General features: G+C 52.3%; 8 protein-coding genes across 8 annotated transcripts; 3 read left to right on the forward strand and 5 right to left on the reverse strand.

Annotated features, from left to right (window-relative positions):
• Positions 1–251: 251 nt before the first annotated feature.
• On the forward strand, positions 252–6,772 carry P153DRAFT_395123 (ketoacyl-synt-domain-containing protein; the record flags this gene model as incomplete). Its single annotated transcript, XM_033671376.1, has 6 exons — positions 252–547; positions 612–894; positions 958–1,578; positions 1,650–2,597; positions 2,653–2,856; positions 2,944–6,772. The coding sequence occupies 6 exons, from the start codon at positions 252–254 to the stop codon at positions 6,595–6,597; spliced, it is 6,006 nt and encodes a 2,001-aa protein (XP_033525070.1). The 3' UTR covers positions 6,598–6,772.
• A 971-nt stretch (positions 6,773–7,743) lies between these two features.
• P153DRAFT_287450 (uncharacterized protein) lies at positions 7,744–8,560 on the forward strand (the record flags this gene model as incomplete). The annotated part of the gene is made up of 2 exons (XM_033663533.1): positions 7,744–8,127; positions 8,231–8,560. Coding segments are annotated over 2 exons (714 nt in total), but the record flags the coding sequence as incomplete, so codon positions are not given.
• A 340-nt stretch (positions 8,561–8,900) lies between these two features.
• On the reverse strand, positions 8,901–10,424 carry P153DRAFT_355543 (uncharacterized protein; the record flags this gene model as incomplete). Its single annotated transcript, XM_033666576.1, has 3 exons — positions 8,901–9,788; positions 9,842–10,274; positions 10,342–10,424. 3 exons carry the CDS (start codon positions 10,422–10,424, stop codon positions 8,901–8,903), a joined length of 1,404 nt encoding a protein of 467 aa, XP_033525072.1.
• A 653-nt stretch (positions 10,425–11,077) lies between these two features.
• P153DRAFT_395126 (uncharacterized protein) lies at positions 11,078–13,391 on the reverse strand. Its single transcript, XM_033671377.1, has 2 exons — positions 12,253–13,391; positions 11,078–12,195 (listed from the first exon to the last, which is right to left on the reverse strand). The coding sequence occupies exons 1-2, from the start codon at positions 13,318–13,320 to the stop codon at positions 11,311–11,313; spliced, it is 1,953 nt and encodes a 650-aa protein (XP_033525073.1). The 5' UTR covers positions 13,321–13,391; the 3' UTR covers positions 11,078–11,310.
• A 272-nt stretch (positions 13,392–13,663) lies between these two features.
• On the reverse strand, positions 13,664–15,239 carry P153DRAFT_365365 (uncharacterized protein). The gene is made up of 2 exons (XM_033667812.1): positions 14,370–15,239; positions 13,664–14,301 (listed from the first exon to the last, which is right to left on the reverse strand). The coding sequence occupies exons 1-2, from the start codon at positions 15,176–15,178 to the stop codon at positions 13,788–13,790; spliced, it is 1,323 nt and encodes a 440-aa protein (XP_033525074.1). The 5' UTR covers positions 15,179–15,239; the 3' UTR covers positions 13,664–13,787.
• A 139-nt stretch (positions 15,240–15,378) lies between these two features.
• Positions 15,379–16,663, forward strand: P153DRAFT_365368 (NAD(P)-binding protein). Its single transcript, XM_033667813.1, has 6 exons — positions 15,379–15,488; positions 15,550–15,570; positions 15,650–15,888; positions 15,954–15,996; positions 16,108–16,372; positions 16,439–16,663. The coding sequence occupies exons 1-6, from the start codon at positions 15,447–15,449 to the stop codon at positions 16,627–16,629; spliced, it is 801 nt and encodes a 266-aa protein (XP_033525075.1). The 5' UTR covers positions 15,379–15,446; the 3' UTR covers positions 16,630–16,663.
• Positions 16,664–16,720: 57 nt separating this feature from the next.
• On the reverse strand, positions 16,721–17,531 carry P153DRAFT_203334 (uncharacterized protein). The gene has a single exon (XM_033662510.1). It carries the CDS (start codon positions 17,409–17,411, stop codon positions 16,812–16,814), a length of 600 nt encoding a protein of 199 aa, XP_033525076.1. The 5' UTR covers positions 17,412–17,531; the 3' UTR covers positions 16,721–16,811.
• Positions 17,532–17,557: 26 nt separating this feature from the next.
• P153DRAFT_416897 (FAD/NAD(P)-binding domain-containing protein) lies at positions 17,558–19,262 on the reverse strand (the record flags this gene model as incomplete). Its single annotated transcript, XM_033672154.1, has 3 exons — positions 17,558–18,552; positions 18,611–18,888; positions 18,967–19,262. The coding sequence occupies 3 exons, from the start codon at positions 19,260–19,262 to the stop codon at positions 17,558–17,560; spliced, it is 1,569 nt and encodes a 522-aa protein (XP_033525077.1).
• Between the last annotated feature and the right edge of the window lie 2,699 nt (positions 19,263–21,961).

The raw sequence follows: 21,961 nt of genomic DNA on the forward strand, positions 1-21,961 counted from the left end.
TGCTGAGTCTAATTGACAATCCGAGTCGCCTTGCCTAACCTGTCGTCTTCGAGCCGAGTCTACAGGAGGCAACTGAACCCCCCTGTAGAAAATTAATTGAAGGATGCTTAGATAATTCTCTAACGGTACCTAGCGTACAGTAGATATGTGGTAGTGAGTTGCTTACATCCTGTGTAGCAATCTCGTCCTTACTATCTACTACTACCTTCCTACATATATACAATAACTTTTCAACACAAGTATTGATAATCATGGATGTCGCAGCTCAAAATATCCTTCTCTTTGGGGACCAGGCAGATGCCCCATTGCCCATGATTCGCCGAATAGCCGAAAAATCTCGCCATTCTAAGAATCTTGAATCATTCCTTCAAAGCGCCATTGATAATGTGCAACTGGAAGTCTCTAGACTTACTCCTGCGGAGCGGGACACTATTGGACCATTCCACTCGTTGCAGGGCCTCACGAATGCCTTGAAAAGAAACTCTGACCGTCATGGAATTGCACAAATGGTCTCAGTCTTTATCGCACGTGTAGGAGAGTTGATTCTGTAGGTGCAAGCTCTTCCTTGCATACTTCATCACCGCGGTCAAAATCGTCTAACGTGATCCCAGACATGCAGAAAGCGATCCAGCCCTCCTGGACAGCTCGACGCCACTGCTCTCTCTTGGCATTTGCGGGGGCCTTCTTCCTGCCGCAGCTGTTGCAGTGGCGACCAACATCCACGAGTTGGTAGAGGTGGCCAGCTATCTCGCCCGAGTTAACTGCCGAGTCGCGGTCGTGATATCTAGGCGCTCGATGGAGATCGAGAGTGGAACCGGGAGTTGGGCGTTTTCGGTTCTAGGGAAAGTTGTTGCACAGCTCCCGGATATCTTAAAAGATTTCCACAGAAAACAGGTACGATCCGAACATGTAGAAGACCATCTTGGTTGTGAGCACTATGTTGACTTTACATTTTAGTCGATCCCGCGCCATAGACGAGCTTGGATCGCCGTCAGCACACCCACCTGGGCCACAGTCTTTGGACCCCCTTCCGTCCTTTGCAAGCTGAGAGAAACTTCCATCACGTTACAAAAGAGTGACACAGCCGCATTACCGGCATTTGGGGCCGTACATGCGGCTCATTTGGCGGCTCCCGAGTTCGGTGAACTTGTGGGCGAAAGCCCTTTACTCAACAAACCCCTCAAAACTGGCTATAGGCTCCTTTCCGGAAGTACGTATGCACCCTATGTCGCGTCTACCTTGAAAGACCTGCTTCCCCAAATCATGCTCGACATCTTTCAGAATGAAACTAATCCGGCTCGTCTCTTCGAGGTGGCGGGGTCATATCTACGAAAGGGGAGATCTCCTTCGCTCTACATGCTGGGTGCTACTAGCTATCTAGTTCTTCTGCGCCGGTCTTTACACGCTCAGGGGTTTGAGGTGAATCTCAAGACCAATCCACCTAGTCTGCAGACCGCAGAACTTCGTGGCGGCTCTGGATCAGTGGCTGTTGTCGGCATGTCCGGTCAGTTTCCAGGGGCTTCAAGTGTGGACGAGATGTGGGAAGTGCTCATGCGGCGAGAAGAGCTTCATCAGAAGGTGAGAATGCTTTTTGATCCAAACCCTCAAATTCATTGGCCAAGCCGAAGGCTAAGACTCATGTTACAAAGATTCCTACAGAGCGGTTCAACGCCGATGATTACCTGGATGAAACAGGTCGTGGTCTCAACGCGATAGCCACTGCCTACGGTTGCTTCCTGGAGAACCCAGGTCTCTTCGACTATAAGATGTTCAACGTCTCGCCGCGGGAAGCAATGCAGATGGACCCCGGACAAAGGCTTCTCATGCACGGCGTGTACACTGCTCTCGAGGACGCAGGTCTTGTCACTGGTGGCACTGCATCTGCTGACAACAGACGCATTAGCACATACATAGGCGATGGTAGTGACGATTGGCGAGAACTTCAGCAACAACACGGCGTGGACAAGTACATTCTCCAAGGGACCCAGCGATCCTTCACCCCCGGACGTCTCAACCACCATTTCAAGTGGGAAGGTGCCACCTTCTTGGTCGATTCGGCATGCGGCTCGACAGCGTCTGCGGTAGGGCTGGCATACAGGGCCTTGATCAGCCGGGATTGTGACACTGCCGTTGCAGGCGGGGCAAACATCATCGCCACGCCTTTCTGGCAGTCTGTCCTCAGCAAGGGTGGCTTCCTGTCCAAGACCGGAGGCTGCAAGACGTTCCGCAACGACGCCGATGGTTACTGTCGGGGAGAAGCGATCGGAGTGGTTGTGCTCAAGCGTCTGGAAGACGCTCTCCAGGACAACGATAATATCATCTCCGTCATTCGTGGCTACGCTAGAAACCACTCGGCGGATACCGTCTCGATCACTCGACCCCACGTTCCGGCGCAGGAACGTGCCTACCAAGCCGTTCTCCACGCTTCTGGCCTGGAGCCAGATGACATTAGTTACGTGGAAATGCACGGGACGGGAACCACTGCGGGAGACTCTGCCGAGCTCGAGTCTGTTGTCAATGTTCTTGCTCAGAAGAACACAAGGGGAACGCCATTGGTCGTCGGGGCCATCAAAGCGAACCTGGGGCATTCTGAGGCGGTGAGTTATCTGACAATCTGCGAGTTCGTGGCTTCTCGCAGCTAACGTTGGATAGGCATCGGGCATTTCCTCCTTGATTAAAGCGTCCCTTATGTTTCGCAAGGGAATCGTTCCTCCTCAAGTAGGGCTTCCCGAGAAAATGGGGAACTTTGACTGCCTTGCCCGTGGCTCCGTCCTCATCCCTGGCGACCCAGTTTCTTTCACACGACAAAGTGTTGGAAGGACTCGGGCCATGATAGTGAACAACTTTGATGCTGCGGTACGTATTGACCTAGATTTCCATTGGTTATCACTGCTCTCACCGCTCGGAAGCATTCCGCTAACATTTTTTCATTGCTTCATTTAGGGGGGAAATAGTTGTTTTGTATTGGAAGAGCCACCTATACCTTTACCGAAAGGCTCTGACCCCCGCCCCTATCATGTCGTTACCATTTCGGCACACTGCCAACGTTCACTCGAGGAGAACAAACGGCGATTGCTCCAGTTCCTCACCGAAAACAACAACACCAGTCTCGCAGACCTGTCGTATACAACGACGGCTCGCCGCATGCATCACACATTACGCTCTGCATATACTGGTGATGGTATTCAAGACATCATCAACAGCCTGGCCCGTGATCTCGGTACCAATAACCGTGATGATAAGACTGGGGAGCCTCGTGTCGCGTTCGCATTCACCGGTCAAGGGGCACACTATGCTGGCATGGGAGCAGATCTGTTCAAGCTTTCGCAACCATTCCTGGCAACCATCACTAGTCTGCAGAAGAGCTGTGTGGCACACGGGTTTCCTCGGTTCGCACATCTCATCTCGGATCCGTCTACCCCAATGGAGAATGTCAGCACGGCGCAGGTTCATCTGTCCTTGATTGCCCTGGAAATCGCACTCGTGGACCTGTGGAAGCTCCTGGGTATTTCCCCGGACCTCGTCATCGGCCACAGTATTGGTGAATATGCCGCGCTGTATGCGGCGGGGGTGCTTTCAGCAACAGACGCTATGTACCTGGTGGGAACACGGGCAATGCTCTTGCAGGACAGCCTGGAAGAGGGTGTCCACGGAATGTTAAGCATCTCGGGAACACAGCAAGACATTGCGGCCATTGTCTCAGATAAGAGCGTCATGTTCAACTGCGAGGTAGCCTGCTACAACACCCCAGGCATGGTAGTACTTGGCGGCCAACGACCACGGCTTGCAGAAATCGAGGAACTGCTTACAGCAAGGAAGTTCAAATGCAAGATGCTGGATGTTCCATACGCCATGCACACGAGCCAAACGGATACCATACTGCGAGGAATCCGTGAGGCCGCCCGGGGCGTGCGCTTTGGCACTCCGAGAATCAAGGTTATCTCAACCTTGACGGGCACAGAGCAGCAACACTTTGATGGCGACTATCTCGCGAGACAAACAAGAGAGGCTGTCAAGTACACCCAAGCCATATCGCACTGTGTCTCTGAGGGTCTCGTCGATTCGGCTACGCTGTGGCTAGAAATTGGACCCGCTCCAGTATGCCTGGGACTTATCCGTTCAAACACCAACGTGGCCTCGCATCGTGCCATGGCTAGTTTGAAAAAAGAAGACCAGGATTGGAAGTCTATTTCATCAGCTTTGGCATGTCTCTACGTGGCTGGTAAGGCAGTCGGCTGGCGGGAGTACCACAGCGACTTCATCGACAGCCTGTCACTCATCTCCCTGCCATCCTATTCTTTCGACACCAGGAACTTTTGGATGCCATTTACGGCTGGCGGCAAGCACCAAGATGTACAGCCCATTTCCACGTGTTTGCATCATCTTGTGAGTCAGGACGATGACGGCAAAGGACAATCGGCCACGTTTACGGCCGTCGTATCTCAGCCGTCCCTACTCCGAATGATTCAAGGCCACAAGCTGTCGGGGATTACAGTGTGCCCCGCTGGGGTATTCGCCGAAATGGCCCTCACAGCCGCCCGTTATGTGCTGACCAACGGGTCGATGGATGCCCAATTTCCATCGCTTTCGGTACTCGATATCCAGATCGATCATCCCATCACACCCCAATCTGACTCTCAGCAAATCATCCAAGTAAACGTCAGCAAGCCAAGGCAGTCGAGAGACTTTGCCATTTCCATTCGGGATCAAGCCAAGCCTTCTTTGATAACCGCAACGTGTTGCATTCGCGAGAGAGATGAGCAGGATTTCGACGTGACGCGACAGCAACGACTTGACGTGGTGCGGCCCAAGATTTCCAAACTCATGCAAGACGCTGCGGTAGGGCTCGCGAACCGATTTCAAGGAAGGCTCTTCTACAGGCTGTTTGCGAAGCTCATGGATTACGCTGGGCAGTATGAAGGTGTGCAGGAAGCCATTGTGAGCAATGACTTCACCGAAGCTCTGGCCACCATTCGGCTACCAAAGGCGCAGGACTCGCAGGAGTCGTGTACACTCTCGCCGTATTGGATCGACGCCCTCACCCATCTGGCGGGTTTCCTTTTGAACGGCAACCCCATGAGCAGCGGAGATGATGTATACATCGGAACGCACATGGAGCGTATGGAGCTGGTGGCGAAGGACTTGTCTCCAGACGTCGTTTACCAGAGCTATGCCTTTATCGAGCATACGCAAGGATCAGACAACTACCGTGGTCATGTCTATATCCTCAGCGGTGATAGGATCGTGGGCTTCCTGGAAGGTGCGCGCTTCCGTAAGATGCCACGGACCACGCTGCACCGAATCCTTGGCAAGGTGGAACCTCGCAAGGCGGCCAAGGAGATAACTGCGGTAACTGCGGCCACTACTACTAGCCGGTCCATTCACAGTGCTACGGCGCCACCCGTAAACGGCACCAACGGCGCCAACGGCACTAACGGCACTAACGGCACCAACGGCACTAACGGCCACAACAAGACGATGGAGTCAGTGCTGGTAGAGCGTCTCATTGAGGAAACGGGCATGGAAGAGAGCGAACTCCAGCCGTCGACCTTCTTTGCCGAGATTGGCGTCGACTCACTGATGTGTATCTCCATCCTGTCCGACATCAAGGCCGAGACCGGGTTCGAGCTAAACGCCTCGTTCCTCCTCGAGTATCCCACGCTCGGGGACGCACAGCGGCAACTGCGCATGCTGGAGCGGAAGAATGGCAATGGCGCAGACGGGGTAGCGGTCGCGGAGCCGGAGCCGAAGCCGGAGCCGAAGCCGGAGCGCAAATGCAACGTCGTCCTCATGCAAGGACACGCCGAGTACGAGTACGAGTCTTCCAGCAGCAGCGCGCCGCCCCCCCTGTTCCTGATGGCGGACGGCGCCGGCTCCGCGGCGGCCTACATCCACCTGCCAAAGCTCGGGGGGCCTGTCTACGCCGTTGAGTCGCCATGGGTGCGCGACCCGGCTGACTTCACCTGCAGCTTCGACGAGGCCGCGGCGCTGTATCTAGCGGCCGTGCGGGCGAGGCGGCCGCATGGGCCATACCTACTAGGCGGGTGGTCGGGCGGCGGCGTCTTCGCTTACGAAGTGGCACGGGCGCTGCTCGCCGCGGGCGAGCGCGTGCTGGGCCTCATCGTTATCGACATCCTGGCGCCCAGCCTCCTCCCCCCCTCCAGAGTGGTGACGGAGCCGACCATGGACATCATCAACCAGATCGGCATGCTCAGCGGCATCGAGCGCAACTTCGCGGACAAGTCGGCGAGCCCCGAGGCCGCGCGCCTCAAGCGCCACATGCTGAGCACCGTCACGTGCTTCAGCCGGCTGGTCCCGATTCCCATGCAGCCCCATCTGCGGCCGGAGCATACCTTCGTCATATGGGCCAAGAAGGACGTCCTGCCCAAGGCCGCCTACGACAAGCTGCCTCCAGGGCTGGACGCTTGGTTCTACCCGTCATCACATGACCTGGGTCCCAACGGCTGGGATGCTCTAGTTGGCGACACGGTAGAATACTGTCAAGTGGAAGGCGATCACTTCTCCATCATGACGGCCCCGGAGGTCTCGGAGCTTGGCAAGGTTATACAGGCTGCACTTGCCAAGTGCAAAGTGTAGGAGGCTACGACATCAATATCCCTAGCGCCATTCCTTGAACTAGATTAGGTATTCAGCTGTCATAACGTTTACAATGAATGTACAGGAGCAATGGTTTTTTTATAAATTTGGAGTCAATATATATGCCATAGATTAGTCTTAAGTCACTCGCGCTTTGCATGCCAGGAAATTAGAGACTTTATCCCAGATATGTTACTACTACTACTACTACTACTACCACTACTACTATGTCTATTCCAGCCCGAACTGATCTCACAACATAAGCATGCAGGCTATCCTGTTCTTCCTAGTATAGAACTATGTACTAGTCTATCTAACAATACAAAATAGGTATCAACCTATAGTACTATAGTGTACTAAAGAACACCGTTTCATCTACAGGCAGCAGCATGTAGATACACAGTATTCAACGCACTCTCTATTCTCGCATCTATCCTACAGTACTCAACCACTGCGCCCACACGAACAGGGGCGGGTGGTTAGTGAAGCATCATCCTCACCATCGAGACGACCTGCACGTGAACGGGGGCCCGTAGGAACAAACAAGAGCGTACAAGGCAGTCCGAAACGAGTTAAAGTGTGAACTGGGTCGGGATTCCGAATCCAGCACAGTGGAAATGTTCTTACTATAGCGGTTGTGACCGAGTCTCCTGCTCCTATAATAGGCACAAAAAGACTGTCAGAAGATTACATTCAGTATCTCTTGATATTGGCTTTGTAATCATCACAGATTCTCAAATTCTACCCGTTTACACGACAGAAATGGCACTACAAGTAGAGAAAGAAAGTGCCTCGGGCTCTATCCACTCGAATCACGACCTGGTTCGGGGAGTTTGGCAATTGTTCCGCCTCCATACACTCGAGGGATTATCGACGGCAAGCATTGGATGTACGTCTCTTCATCGATATCTTCTTCTCCCTTTGCCTTTTCTGACCAGAGATGTTGCGATTTGTCAAACTCCACAGGGCTCGCGCTTTTCTTCTATGCGATCCAGCAGCAGCTGGCGTTTGATTTGGTGCGACATGTATTCATCGGCATCTTTGCCACTTATCAGATGACCCACTGCGTCTTCTGTCTGTGGAAGTGAGTTCCCCGACAGTCAGCACCATTCGCGACAACAGAGCAGTAAGGATTGACCATGTGCTAGTGATATCTGCGACCGCGACATGGACGCAAAGGTGGCGCGCACCAAGAATCGCCCTCTTCCCTCGGGCATGGTCACCCTCACCGAGGCAGTTTCGGTCTTCATTCTCGGTCTCTCCGCCTCGCTGGGCGTCGCGTATCGGCTACTCGGCGCAGACGTCACGCTAACCATGGTCCCCATATGGGGGCTCTCCTTCATATATCCTCTGTGCAAGCGGGTCATCTGGGCCCCGCAGGTAGTCCTGGGTCTGACCATGGCGCTGTGCGTACTCCCTCCATGGGTGGCCGTGAGAAATGACAGCGGCGATGCGGGTCTGCTACCGGCCAGTCTCTTTGGGGCCATATTCTGCTGGCTCGTGTACCTTGACTTGATTTATGCCTCCCAGGTAAGTGTTTGATGCATGCATGCATGCATGTTCACTCCAGCCACGCCCGCCCTTAATCCCTCTCACTGTAGGTTGTATCTAACGCTTGCGTTTCCCCTGATAGGATCGCCCTGATGACCAAAAGGCCGGCGTGAAGTCGCTGGCCGTGTTCCTGGGCGACTATTTGAAGGCTGGCCTGACGGTTCTGGGCGTTCTGCAAATCGTCTGTTTTGCGTTGGCGGCGTATGAAGCATCGGCAGGCGTCTTTCTCTGGATATTTGGCATCGCCGTCTGGACGGCCTCGGTTCCCTGGAGCATCATGTCACTAGACACGAGTGACCGCGAGTCGGGCGGGCGCATTTTCCTCGTGAATGCGATTCTAGGCATTTACCTGGCGGCAGTATCAGGGCTAACCGTGTCATTCGCTATGTGGGGACGAAACAAGGCAAGATGAAGCATGGGCAGATGTTTTCAGGGGTGGTGGCGCGAAAGGAGGTTAGAGTCATCCAGAACCGAGGGTCAGACACTTGAACAAGACGCATGGGACGTTTAATTCTTTCTATTTCCGAGATTTCAAATCAATATCGGATTGAAACTTCCCCGACCCCCAAGGTGTGTTTTGAGTAACTCTATCCAGAATTCGACGAGCTTCTTCCTTGACTTCAGGTTTCTCAAGATAACGAACAGCAACGGAAAGACAGCTGATAGCCACGTAGCCAAAGTCTCTGTTTCATGCAAACTGGTTATTAGCGTTCCCGATCCACAAAAAGGAGAAGAAGAATGGAAAAACCAGTTCATGCGCTTTCGTCAAGGAATAGGGTCCCGTACTTATCTTCACTCTGCGAAGCAATCCCGCATATATCCATAGCGTGCCTTGTCTGTCTGCGCTGGGCTTCTTGCGCCTCGTCTGAGCTTCCGGTTACTTGGATCCTGGCAAGCAGCAAGCACGACACGTGGTAAAGCAGGCGCGCGACCGTCGACGAGGACCCGACGAACAAGACCTGAGGGAAGTGGGTTGTAGTTGGTAATGACGAATTTTGATCTGGGGGTGGGATGTAGCACAGGGGCATCATCGATCTCGGTACATTACTGGCCCACTCGTCGCACCAACCCTTGTACTGCTCACAGTCCTGGTGGAGACGGTGACATGAATGGTTATATGTGCCCTGGGCCACCTCTGTGTGAAGTGCGGCAACCTTGGCACATATGGACACCATCCGGTAAGCCCATCGGTCTTCGTCGCAGTAAAATATACCGTTGTTAGTACCTGTACCTTGGTCCGTGTTCAGTACCATCTTCATTCTATCGGCATCGCACGTCAGCCTCGACTCGCGAACGAGACTATCTAGGACAGAATTGAGATTATATGACCAAAAGCAGGCCCCAGCCAGACCTGAATTTCCGCCGCTGAGGTCGGCTTTTCCAATCAAAGCTGGCGTGCGATCCGAGTGGCCTTCGTTGGCCCCGTCACCCATAATTTCATATGCATGTAGCAAAGCTGAAATGGTCACACACAGGAGATGGTCATCATTGGGCTTGGCTGTCTCGAGCTGAAGTCCCTGGCATGCCTTTCTATAGTAAAGGGATTCCTCGGTAGGCATCAAATATCTCTCCCCGCAAGCCATTACCATACTGTAAAGTGCTGGATGGCTCAGAGCGTAAAAGGGCGCGATATTTGTGAACTATTATCTGGTCAGTCAGCGGAAAGGGGGAATGATCTGTTTGTTCTACCCACGGGTTTGCTCGCGACCAGGCAGTCCATCCAAGGGGCCACCTTCCCGAGGAATATCTCCATCAGCAAACCCTCATCATGGTCGGTGATAAGCCGCAATGAGGGCAAGGGGCTGCACTGTGCTGAAACGAGCGCGGCCTGCTCTGCAGAAGACGCGATCTTCATGGGCGGTATTGCATGTGGGCCATCTTTCGATAAGACCGCTTGGGGTAGCTCTGTCTGCGGTGTAGGCTCCGTGTGCGAGGTATGAACATGTTTCTCCTTCTGCGGGCCAACAGCGTACCCCGACGCGATGGCTCGCGACTCGTCATGGAACTTCAGCTGGGTGCCTGGGGGTAGATCTGTGAGAGGCTGCGACGTGGATGTCTGAGTGTCGATGAAATTCAGACGGATCCCTCTCTCACAGAGCCGGTTGGATTTGCAGCAGTTTTTACACCTAGAAGTGTAATCAGCAAGCTGAACGGTCCTGGTGCTGCTGTGACCTGTCACGATGCAAAACATACTTGGGCAATGCTTCGTCGCATTTGATATGCCTGTCCCGACACGTGAGACACCCGGTCCGAGCTCGGAACTGCTCTTTGCCCATTACTTGGAGCTACTGGAAAGATACTGAGCTCTCGCATAGGTCAGTGTCGGATAGCATTGATGCAACATCGACATCTCACTTCTCTCTCACGGAGTTACCCATCAAACAATAGTATTCCGTAGAAGTGGTTCGATACGACTCACACGAATACAACCCACCCGCAAGGCAAGGCGAAACGAATCCCTTCCCCTCGCATGCGCTTACCCTACAGGCTACCCCGGCTTCTTAGTGCATACGACCCGCAGAGGCCACATCTCGCGTGTTGTTGAAGTGCTGTCCTTACCCCGGTCTTGCTTTCTCTAGATCAGGCCACACTAGGCCTTTCTTGACACATGTGCTCTTACTGCAGTTGTCAGCTTGAGAGGCTTCGGAACATCAGACGGACTTGGTCGAGGATTTTCCCGTCAGTCTCGGCCGAAAGGTGCAGATTGTACGGAGTACCTGGACAATACGGATGACTGTACCAGCTCCTACACATACAAACACACATAAACTCAATACATAAAGTCAAAGAATAAGCGAATCGAAAGACATACAGCCAAGGCATTATTACTGTATTTTCCCGAAAAGTGGGCGCACCACTACGCTAGTGCGCCCCGTAATACTGAGGGTTAAAGCCAATTAGAGATAAGCGGGGAAACGGTCCAATTTAAAGCCAATCATCGTTTTGGATTTGAGACTGCGGAAGCTAATTTATTGTTGCGTCTTCTTCACGAGAAAATACGGTATATCAGGCCATTATGTGCCGTATTTTCGATCACACCATGTCTAGCCCAGCTGTTTTTGACTCGTAGCTATCTACATGATCTTTATCGTATATCAACATATCAGTCGCGCAGGAAATGGCTTTCTTTCTAATCTTATTACCTGTGGCCGGAATTCTCCATCACACGATGAGAACATTTCGCGACTTGTGAACCCGTAGATGAGAGAAGTCGAAAGTGTCGTCCTTTACCTCGCCAGACACTCTTGATTTCCAGCATTCCTCCAGTAAATCGAGGAGACCACAGTGTCTAACAGAGTTTCTCATCTGGGATGAAAGCAGCTGTCGGAAGAAGCCGTGCCACTCCTCTTCGACGACGCACCCCACGACGAAGAGCGGCCAGCCTATTACCTCGAGGAGCCTCGCGTCTTTTATATCTGCCAGGGCTTCGAGAGCGCGCCCAGCTTTCTGTTTAACCTCTGGCAATCGCGGATGCGCACCCGACACAATGACCTCCAGGAGAACGGACACGGCGCAGGCAAAGGTATGGTTGACAACGTATATATCGTAATGACACTGACCAGACTGCAGGGGTCTGTCTTTCTGCTGTTTAAGATCCTCTTTGCTTTTACTCAAGAGTATCATATTGCTGGCCATTCTCTTCTCAAGATCTACCTGGATTGTATTTGCTTTGGATGTCAGTTCCCACAGGCTCAGGAGGCCTGCTGCCCTCGTTTTTCTCTTCCAGTCCCGCAGTAAATAAACGTCGAGAAGTGCTTCGAAGACCCAGTTGTTACAGCCGCAAACTGCTTCAAGAAAGAATTTCTGGGAGGTGGATTTGAACAACTCCTTGTAGTTGTGGGAAAGTCCTGGAGCACTATCTTGGTTGATGGCTGATAAAACGTCGATACGTATTATTGAACTAATGAAGAAATCTCTCGAGGACTCCTCGGGAGATCTGTGAGACCCCGAGATTGTCTCGGGCCATGCCTGGGCGATCCAGGGGGCAATCAGCGACGTGCCCGCTCTCAGGTGGGAGGTCCAGTCGACTTTGTCGCCGTGGAGGAGCTGTCGACGGTGTGTCAGTACTGTGGTACAATGATGGGTAGTTCTCGAGCGACCTACACTGGAGGAGATGAATGAAACGGTGCAGGCCAGCATCGATATATCATCGGCAGCTTTGGGCGCTCTCAGATTGCGATTAAACTCTTCCATTGCCACATCGTATCTTCCGGCGTGGTCTTCGTACCGTAGTTTCGAGCAAGGCTCTTCTACCGCTCTTTGATGGCTCTTGTGCGAGCTGCTCAATGCGAGAGATGCCAGATAAAAGGGTCGTGACTTGGACATGAGCCATATGAAGCACCCTTGGCTAAGGCCGCTCACGGGTGTCGAGCAGAAAGGGAACTGCCAGTTGAAGACATTTTCCATGCAGTAGGCTAGCAACATCGCGTCCTCTATATCGGTGATGGGAAGCATGCTTGCAGAAGTCCCGTGCGGTGGGTAGGCTGTGCTGGTTTGACTCTCGGGCAACAGGTAGCCGCCGCAAAGGTCATCCGCAACGCCCAGCCCAGCCGTACCTTGTGCCATGTGCACGTTCCCTGTCAGGATGGGCTCGAGCTCTAGTAGGTCAAAGTTCTGCTCAGAAAGAAAGTCCATCTCCTCGAGAGGAGCATGATATCCGGATAAGAACGTCATATCATCGAACATTGTTTGTGAGCCGGAATCATCCGATGAAACAAGAGGATCTGCGACATTTGTGATTTGAACATCTTCTTCAAGAGCTTCTGCGAGCCGACTCCTTGCAAACTCGTCTTGGGACGTGTCGCCGAAGGTCTGTGTGAGAGAGCTGGATTCATGGTCTATGAGCATGCCGTTTGAAGTATCAGGAACGTCGATTCGGCTGTTGGAACCTTCTGTGTGGGAATCTGGCGGTTGCTTAGCTGCCCAATCGACTTGGGCTCGCACCTGTTTGTTCCGTCGATTCTTAGTCAGCTGTGCCACCTTCTGCTTCATCTTCGCCGTTTGTGCCTTTTGTCGAGCACCACGGTCCATCCAGGCGGGCCTTGTACCAAACCCGTGGCAATCGAGGCCCAGGCATATGCAATCCGTACATATTGGTCGCCTTTCGTCACACTTCTTCTTCCGGAGCCTGCAAGACCAGCACCCATCTTGGCTGCGAGTCTCGGTAGCCATTGGATCTTTACTGTTAATAGCGGACAGGAAGAATAGTAAAGATGGTGGCTAACGGTCGGGAACCGTACCTTGAAGTCTCGGCCTGTACACCTTGACGCACAGCTCATGCTGACACTAAGTACAGCCTCTTTTCACATACATACGACGGAAAGTGGCAGGGATCCCGCATGAGGCTAAAATCTCACTACCGTATCTCCCCCATATGAGGGAGCTGAATGTGTACTCGGCCCCAAGGCTCGCAGGAGCTCGGCCCCCTGTCTACTAGACCAGTTAAAGATGACTGTGCATGCTGACGGTGTCGATAGGGAAGGAATGGATAAGCGTGCAGCCGCGCAAATTTTATCCTCTCTAGAGCTCTAAGCAGAAGCGATCTATACTCGAAATTATAGTTGTTGAGATACTGAACTAAACTATATCAGATTAACAACCAATTAGACTTCGGGTATCCAGACACATGGTGTGCATGACTACAAGGAAGTCGCAAATACCCATTTCACGAATAGCCCAGAGGCTCCCAACAGTCCCCACATCATAGGCATACCAATTTCCCTAGTCAGGTTGAATGGCAGGACCCACGCCGCTTCACCTGCGACGATACGGCGCGATGGGAACATGTACCAAGGAGAAGTCAGGGACATCCAGAACACTACCCAGCTAAACCCTAACACCTTCTCCCAGATGGCAATTTTCCTTGCTTTATCCGACTTGGTAGCGTGAAGTTTGTTGTAAAAGGCCTGCACTCCATCCTCGAGCATCATACCCAGAGCGAAGGAGGAGAAGTAGGGGATCGCGCCAGACTCCACTGCCGATAGACGCATGATGTTGGCCGAAACAGCGTGCAGGATGCCAGACAAAAGGAACACGAGGAAGTTGTTGGTATAGCGCTCCAAGAGGGAGGGAACCGGTAGTTTCAGGATCTGACGGGTCAGAAAGTTCGTGTTGGAAGTAAATGGCCAGCGCAGTATTTGATGCCAGAAATTGCTACAATGGAGTATCGGTTAGTCTCGTTGTGACCGAGTCCGTACTTGGGCGTACCCTTTTGGACTTACCCCCAGAATTTACGCAGCGTGTACGCGTCCCACATGCTCCCAAAAAGCGGCCGCCAGCTTTGAGGACTGCCCAGGCCTGATGCCACAGACAGGATGGAGAGGGCGCGCCAAGTCGAGTCGAGGAGCAAGCGACTGACCACGAACCAGGAAACAAAGGGCGTAAACGCCCTGATGAACCATTGCTCTCCCGTCAAATTCAAATACTCGTACTCCATCCCGGGGCGGTAGAACTTGTCCATGTTCTCGGGGGGCTCGTGCATGGTGACCTCGAGCATGACGTCGAGGAACAGGTACTGCCAGGCCAAGATGGACCCCTGGCGGATCAGGAACCTCGCGCGGCTGCCGCCGCCGCGGCCGAGCGAGGAGGGGTGCGGCGGGATATTCTTGGTCTCCCACACCGTGTCCACGCCCCGGAGACTAATGACCAGGCGAGCTGCGCGCACCAGCTTGCGCACGAAAGGTGTGTCATCGGACGAAGGATGGAACTTTGCCCCCGCCTCCTCGCCGTGGCGTCGTAGGTCGCTCCAGGTGATGCCGCCATCCTGGAGGATGAGCAGCAGGTTTGCACAGTGCGCAACCACGAGGATTCCTTCGCAGGCCAAGAAGCTATTATGGAAGATACTGTTGGAAAGGGTCGGCGCCAGCTGGAATATCAGATAGGCAGAGAAGCCGATACACGCCATCCCGAAATATCGCAGCCATGAGTATTTGGGGGTCACGACGATCAAACCCGCGGGTATCAGTATTTGCACGGCGAAGAGGAGAGCGACGTTGGCGAATGCCTGGATAGAGCTGTTAGCTAATGCCATATTGCCTATGAGGGGTATAGTGATAGAACTCTAGGAACAGAGGATTTAACAAGTAATTGAGACCGTTCAAGTTCGGGTCGGATCGCCTTGCCTTGGTTATTGCTTGTTGACCAATCAGATGAAAGACTATCTATCACACAAAGTATCATGTGACAACTACGATATAATCAAATATCCCAGCTTCTCATCCTACTGGAATAGCGAACGTTATCACTGTACTTACTATTTCCCCTTGATTTCTCGCTCTCGCGCCCCCCAAGTCCAAACTATGTCATCGTGGGCTATCACAGGCGCCTCCCGTGGCATTGGAGTACGTTTGATTGATTTTAACGTACCATGAAACCCAAGTACTGACAAGTCCTCTTCTTTAGTTTGAATATGCCAAACAGCTGGTGCGTAGTCCACACTATTTTGCATTTTTCAACTGCTTCTCAGGGGTAATCTCTATCTGACACCGTTATGCTATATTAGTCTGCAGATGGGAGCAACCAAGTTTTCGCCCTTATCCGCAATCAGCCAAGCGCGGAGCTCATCGAACTCGATTCTGGCAGAAGAAATCTTCATATAATCCAGGCCGACGTCACCGATGCCCAAGGTCTCTCTGAGGCGGCTGCCAAGGTGGGAGAGCTGACTGGGAATAAGCTAGACGTGTTCATCAGCAACGCATGCCACCCTGGACTTGACTTAAGGTTTTACCCAACCTCGGCATTGTGAGTGCAATCCTGCTCTTAGAAAAGCTGAGATAAGGCATGGCTGACCGGTGCGAGCTGCGTAGCCTTGGGAAGGAGAAGGAGCTCAAGAATGAGATTGATGCCTGTGTACGCCTCCTTTTCGCCCTACGACGCCCGCCACGCCGACTCTTCTTCTTCTTCTTCTTCTTCTTCTTCTCCTTTTAGTGATATGTCTGACTGTACTAATATGGGCAGTAGATGAACGTCAACCTTCTTGGGGCTATAAACTCCATCAATTGTTTTCTTCCCCTGATCCGCAGCGGCGAACTGAAGAAGATCATCTACATCACTTCTCCCTCGGGCGACGCCGAGTTTACCCGCAAGTGCGGCGTTACCGTCACCATCGGATACACCGTTACCAAAGCTGCCATGAACCTTGTCATATCAAAGTACGCTGCCGAGCTCAAGGGAGAAGGGATCAAAACTCTGGCCCTCAGCCCGGGATGGGTCGACACGGACGGAAGTAAGCAGCTCCCCGCACGCTTATCTCTTGATGATTCCGTCGAGGCTGACCACATGCGATTTGTAGCTCGAGATATGGCCCCGACGCCAGAGGTCTTAGAAATGGCGCTACAGGTTTTTCAGAAGGTGAATCCGGATCTCACTGGGCTGATGTCTCCGGAAGAATCGGTGAGAATGCAGCTCGACGTTATCAATAGCCTGACGGCAGATCAAAGTGGCCTAGCACTGTCCCACCATGGTGACTACAACTGGCTTTGAAACAAAGGAGTGATTCTAGTACACGCATAACTAAATCTAAAATGGTTCTTCAACCCCCCAGGCCTGCGTCTTGACATCTTCTCACCAGTCTTGTGTTCTCCTAGCTATGATCCCGTTTCGAAGATTGCGTTGCATATGTGAACCAAATTGGAACGGATCACATCACTTGAGATTTTAGGGTCTCAGGCGTAAGACTTCTCTTTAGTTTGCTGTATCAATGGCTGAACCGATGTCGCCTTTTCCAACACAACCTTAGACCAACAGGTGGTACCCGCCAGCGATGCTACGGGCCCGAGAAGCACTGTGCTCACGAGTATGACTGCCCAGGCCTTGACCAGAGTGACCTCCGTAGCGAATATCCGCCGCAGCTCCCATGACATGTACATGCCCCACGCAACAGTAAGGGCAGTCAAAGACGCAAGCGTCCTCGCAAGTGGTAACGAAAGCAGGCTAACGACGCCTTCGTTAAGGAGAGCGGCGCCGTGGCTCCAAATCAGGGTGACGTGCACAGCGCTGGAAACGACGGCAATGGCGGTAAAGAGCCGTCGCTGGTAGGGAAGGTCGACGCTGCTGAAGACAACTTCCACGCCTTGCGGGATGGCCTTCATTCCCCGGGGAAATTTGCTGCTCACGTATACCAATACCGGAAAGGTACAGTGGGCGACGGGCCACCAGTCGAACAGGCTCTTGTCGGTGCTTTCCAGGGCAGTAAGAATACTTGGGATACTGTAGGCCATTATCAGGCACGGTAGTAGAGCTTTTGCTGCCCCGAGGTTTGTCATAAATTGTGGAGTGTAGTAATGTACGGCGTGTTGGCTTGATAATACGTGTAAACACAGATAGACCGGTAAAGTCTTCTCCCACCCCCAGTAGTTGGAGGCAAGAATCCATGGAAGAGAGCTAGAGTAAAGTCAGCCAGTTAAATAAATCAAAACAGGTAGAATAGCAAGTACCTGCTCATTGGTGACACTAGCAACGACGCCTTATAAGACTCGACAACCCAAAGTCCGCTAATCGATACTGCCATCACAGAAATGTACAGCTGGAATACTTCGGAGAATCCGAGAAGGCTGCTGGTCGAAGCTGGGAGGAACCTGTGAGCCGACAATGGAAAGCACGCAGCGAGCATCAAGAGGCCTATCCACGAAATTGTGGCCAAGGGGGACCGTGGATTCGGCTTCACCTGCATATCTTCTGAAAATGGGCACATTCCTGCCTTGGGCGGCGGTAGATGTTCCATGCAGCGAGCTGGCGTGAAGGAGGAAGCCAGCTGAGGTAAGAAAGCCACCACGAACGGAAGTTGAGGGATGACGTGCAGGGCCAAGAATCTCATGATTGGGTTGTCCAGGGACTCCATCCGCTGCACCAGATTGGCGTCCTCTCGCAACGCTGTCGTCCTCACAAACCTCTGCTTCTGGAACTCGGTCAATGCTTGGTCGACACGGACTGCATCGTGTAGAGCGACGTTTTCTCGGAGTTTCCATAACATGTCCGCCACCAGAGCGCTCTCCTCCACAGCCGAGTTCGCTCCTTGGCCAGCTACGGGGTGCAGCTTCCGGAAGGTGTCCCCGATGAGGAGAATGTTCTTGTAGAAGCACTTTTCCAGAACGAATTCCTGCAATGGGATAACGGCCGAATAGGCGGATTTCTTGTACAGCCCTCCCAGAGTCAGACCGTGACCTATCTGATCGTCTGCGTACTTGTCCAATAGAGCTTGCTTCGTGTCAGGGGAGAGCTTGGGCACGATGCCCTTGATCGGCTTCTCGTTCTTGGCACATAGCCACCAGTAGAACTCCCCGGAGCCTTCGATGCCCTCCTGGAAAAAGTAGGACCGTAGATGGTTGTACACTCGCGCAGATCCGCCTCGGGCCAGCCCTGGGTCGTGGGCAATGCCAATCACAGCCGTGTACAGGGACACAATGCCTAGATGAAGTGGTTAAGATATTTCCAAGACCAATGTGACAGGTCTCGATCTGCTTACCCGTCTTGTCCCGTTCGGGGATATAGCCGGGCTTCTCCATATCGGCAATACGCCAAACCTCACTCCTCACGCTACTCCTAACACCGTCTGCACCAATGACTAGATCTGCAGTGTATACTGAGCCGTCTTTGGTCTCTACTCGTGCCTTTTCTCCAAGTTGGCCGAGACTGATCCTGGTGACTTCTTTCTGTAGGTGGATGTTGGATTTCTGCTTGATCTTGTCAAATAGAATACGGAGACAGTCGTGACGCGACAGGAAGTGGATTTTGTAACCAAAGCTATTGGTTATGGCAAAAAAGATTAGCAGATTGCTTCTAGTATGAGTAAAGACATAGCGACGGGCAACTGTTACATACAGCTTCTCCAGCCACTCTCCCATGTGCGGATTGAAGATGACGGTTTGTCCCTTTGGAGAAAGCGCGAGGCCGGCATTCACGGGAGACGCATACTCGCACATAGAATCCCAAACACCGATCTGGTCTAGTATGCGTGCCCCGTTGGGAGTTAAACCCACTCCTGCTCCCAGTTTGGGGGCGACGTCTGGATGCTTCTCAAGCAATTCGTATTCAAATCCATACAACTCGAGCATTATTGCCAGGGTCAGCCCTGCGACCCCTCCACCCACGATCAGCACCTTAAAAGGAAGTGCCATAGTTTTTGCGGTTTTTGCCTATGCTGCGTAGGAATGAGGATTTGAAATTTCTCGTAAACTAGATCAAGCAACATTAGTTCATAACAATTTAAATATAATAGTAAGCTTATTAAGGATCTTGTGTGTTAAGCACCTTTAAGCGATGTGTACTGAGATGCAGTGTCCGGAACTACAGTAGTCCCGTAACGAACTGCCTAAAGTTTTAATAGTGCCCCCTGCCTAGCTCGCCTTCTCTAGATATAAGGCGAGCGGCTGAGAATCTTCGTGGTTAAGGAATCGGGCCACATGGAGTTCTTTGTTAGTGGATTTCCGGGCTTTGAAATCGTCCTTAAACGCCTTGAGCGACGGCACCCCTATCCTAATTGAGACTACGCACTTGACCCAGCCCTCTAGCGGTTCTGGGCCCCACGCCAGCTGCGCCTGGTTCTACACCTCCCGCACTAGGTAGTTTGCGCCTGTCGCCTCGTCTACAAACTCCTCGCTACATCTGCTAACCGCGATCGGGTTAAAGAAGGAGGACACTGCTAAGGTCGCCCAGCAGGCCTCCCATATCGTCACGCTGTTGAGCAGGTCGCTAGCGCCGTGCGGAGTCTTGTAGCTCGTAAGGCAGACGGTCTCACTCGTCTCCTTGCTCGTCGCGCACACAAAGCTGTAGCAGTCAACCCGTATTTTGCTCAGTCCACACCTAGCTTACACTTTGCACACTGCTTCAGGCGCATCCTGAAGCAGCGCGTCCTCCGGCAGGCTTTGCTGCTTCACTACTTCTTTCACCGCCCGCGTCAGCTCCTCTGCGTCGAACCGGCCCTGCACCTGGCCCTTGACCGTCACTCGGCGAGCAGAGCAAAGCGCAGACAGGACTCGAGATCAACCAGCCAGTCCGGCTCGGCTTTCCTCTTGCCGGCAGTCGCAAGGTTGTGTGTAGCGCGAACCTCGGCTCGCAGCCGTTGGCAGAGTATGGGAAAAAGCGTACAGCGCATCGTCTTGAGTGTTTCTGGCGAGTTGACATATGCAGCTACCTCAGACGCAATGCTTAGCATGTTTCTCGGCTTCTTCTGCTGCAGCCGCCGGAGATCAGGGTTGTGTTGACGTGCGCGGAATTGCTGTATTACTTCGGCCATTGCTTCATACCCCCATGTAATCTCTAGCGGAATCGTCTTAATAGTAAAACGGATAAGCAGTATGTTGAACAGCACAAAAAGGAGCTAGTTAAAATGGTCATCCAGCTAGGTGCCGATAAAGTTGCAGCACTCATATTAGAGCCTGTAGTTGGTGCCGTAAGTGGGAGTCTCACTACACGAATAGGCGCTCGGCTGCGTGCCTGCAGTACCCGGATACCTCCAGGCTATAAGAGCTGTATGCGATAAGTATAGCATCTTTCTTATCTTCGATAAGGTCATGTACGGCATAGGCCGGACTGGGTATCTACATGCATGGCAGAGGGAAGAAGTGGTTCCGGATATTCAAATCATTAGTAAAGGTCTTGCGGTCGGCTTCAAACCAATCTCGGGGTTGCTTATTGGGGAATGCGTTACTGCCGCCTTAGAGAATAGGCCATCCCAAGCTAGATCGAGTCTGCGAATTAGTCGATCAGCTTGAATTCGGATGGGCAAAGCTTGCAGGTGCTGGCGGTGGAGGTTGTGCCATTATCATGCCCAGGCTGAGAACTAACACTACCATTGATGAGTCAAATTCTCTAGAGTCGCCGGGATCAGTTTCCCAGAAATTTGTAGCTCTCGACCGAATACCGATGCATGAAGGGATAGAGCTGTTCACTACAACGCTTGCTGGAGAAGGTGTTGGAGTCCTGTGCACGTCGAGTTTGCGTAACTTGTCGAATGAGAATGGCAGTATGGATATTGATTACGAGAAGTTTATGCAAGCGGAGGGAAAACAGGCTATCGAGAGTTTGTTAGGGATGAACGTATCGTGGCCTGAGAGTGAGTCGACGGTAGGATGCAGGAAATTCTGGAGATTCTGGAGTCGATGAGCAGGATCAACAGTTACCGGCTTTGAAACGAACGGTATGTCAAAAACGAATGTTATAATCGAGACACATTACAGACCTTGTTACGGTCCAAACGGGACCCACAGAACATATCGTCACCAGCTTTATCGCAATCATTCCGGCTTCTCAATATGTTGGTGACATCTGGCGGGGAAATCGTCTTACAGTATGTTCTTTGTTTTGTTCAGCCCCTGAACAGAAATCCAGTCGAAACAAGAAAACCTAGGTGTTCATGTGACGAAAAGAGTTTGTAGTTAGCCAGTCAGTTATCACACCACATCTGTTCCAGCAGGATCCATGTACCAGTTTTTCGGTGTATTTGTGTGTTAAGGAGGCAGCTTCGCAAATTCAATTCCACATCACGTCTCAGTAACGTGATCACCTAGACTAGGTAGGAAATCAATGCCCAAGTACAAAACCATCGATTTGTTAGTGCTTTTTTAAAGCACTTTGCACGTTTACGTATCTCAGCCCCAGGTTTAGAAAGCAGACAACGGAGCACTGCGCTCGAAGTGCTTTATAAATGTCCTGAGACGCTGCTCTTGTTGCTGAATAATTTGTACCTGCGCCGCCTCCTCTTCGGATAAACTGAACTTCACCCAAACCCTTGTATACAATCGGGTGAGCCTGGGTGTTTGGCTCGCGAGCAGAACATTCATCACACGCGACCACTCTCCACGGGAGTCGATATGAT

This window comes from Dothidotthia symphoricarpi (genome assembly GCF_010015815.1).
Source record: "Dothidotthia symphoricarpi CBS 119687 unplaced genomic scaffold P153scaffold_7, whole genome shotgun sequence".
Classification (NCBI taxonomy): domain Eukaryota; kingdom Fungi; phylum Ascomycota; class Dothideomycetes; order Pleosporales; family Dothidotthiaceae; genus Dothidotthia; species Dothidotthia symphoricarpi.

What these genes read in the sequence shown, in the direction of transcription:
- P153DRAFT_395126 (XM_033671377.1), bottom strand. Translation starts at nt 13,320, where the DNA reads ATGGCTACCGAGACTCGCAGCCAAGATGGGTGCTGGTCTTGCAGGCTC. An exon ending in TTTCATTCATCTCCTCCAGT is followed by an intron (nt 12,196 to 12,252) that starts GTAGGTCGCTCG and finishes CACCGTCGACAG; the next exon opens with CTCCTCCACGGCGACAAAGT.
- P153DRAFT_365365 (XM_033667812.1), bottom strand. Translation starts at nt 15,178, where the DNA reads ATGGCATTAGCTAACAGCTCTATCCAGGCATTCGCCAACGTCGCTCTC. An exon ending in ACGCTGCGTAAATTCTGGGG is followed by an intron (nt 14,302 to 14,369) that starts GTAAGTCCAAAA and finishes ACTCCATTGTAG; the next exon opens with CAATTTCTGGCATCAAATAC.
- P153DRAFT_365368 (XM_033667813.1), top strand. Translation starts at nt 15,447, where the DNA reads ATGTCATCGTGGGCTATCACAGGCGCCTCCCGTGGCATTGGA. An exon ending in TTGAATATGCCAAACAGCTG is followed by an intron (nt 15,571 to 15,649) that starts GTGCGTAGTCCA and finishes ATGCTATATTAG; the next exon opens with TCTGCAGATGGGAGCAACCA. An exon ending in TTTTACCCAACCTCGGCATT is followed by an intron (nt 15,889 to 15,953) that starts GTGAGTGCAATC and finishes CGAGCTGCGTAG; the next exon opens with CCTTGGGAAGGAGAAGGAGC.
- P153DRAFT_203334 (XM_033662510.1), bottom strand. Translation starts at nt 17,411, where the DNA reads ATGACAAACCTCGGGGCAGCAAAAGCTCTACTACCGTGCCTGATAATG.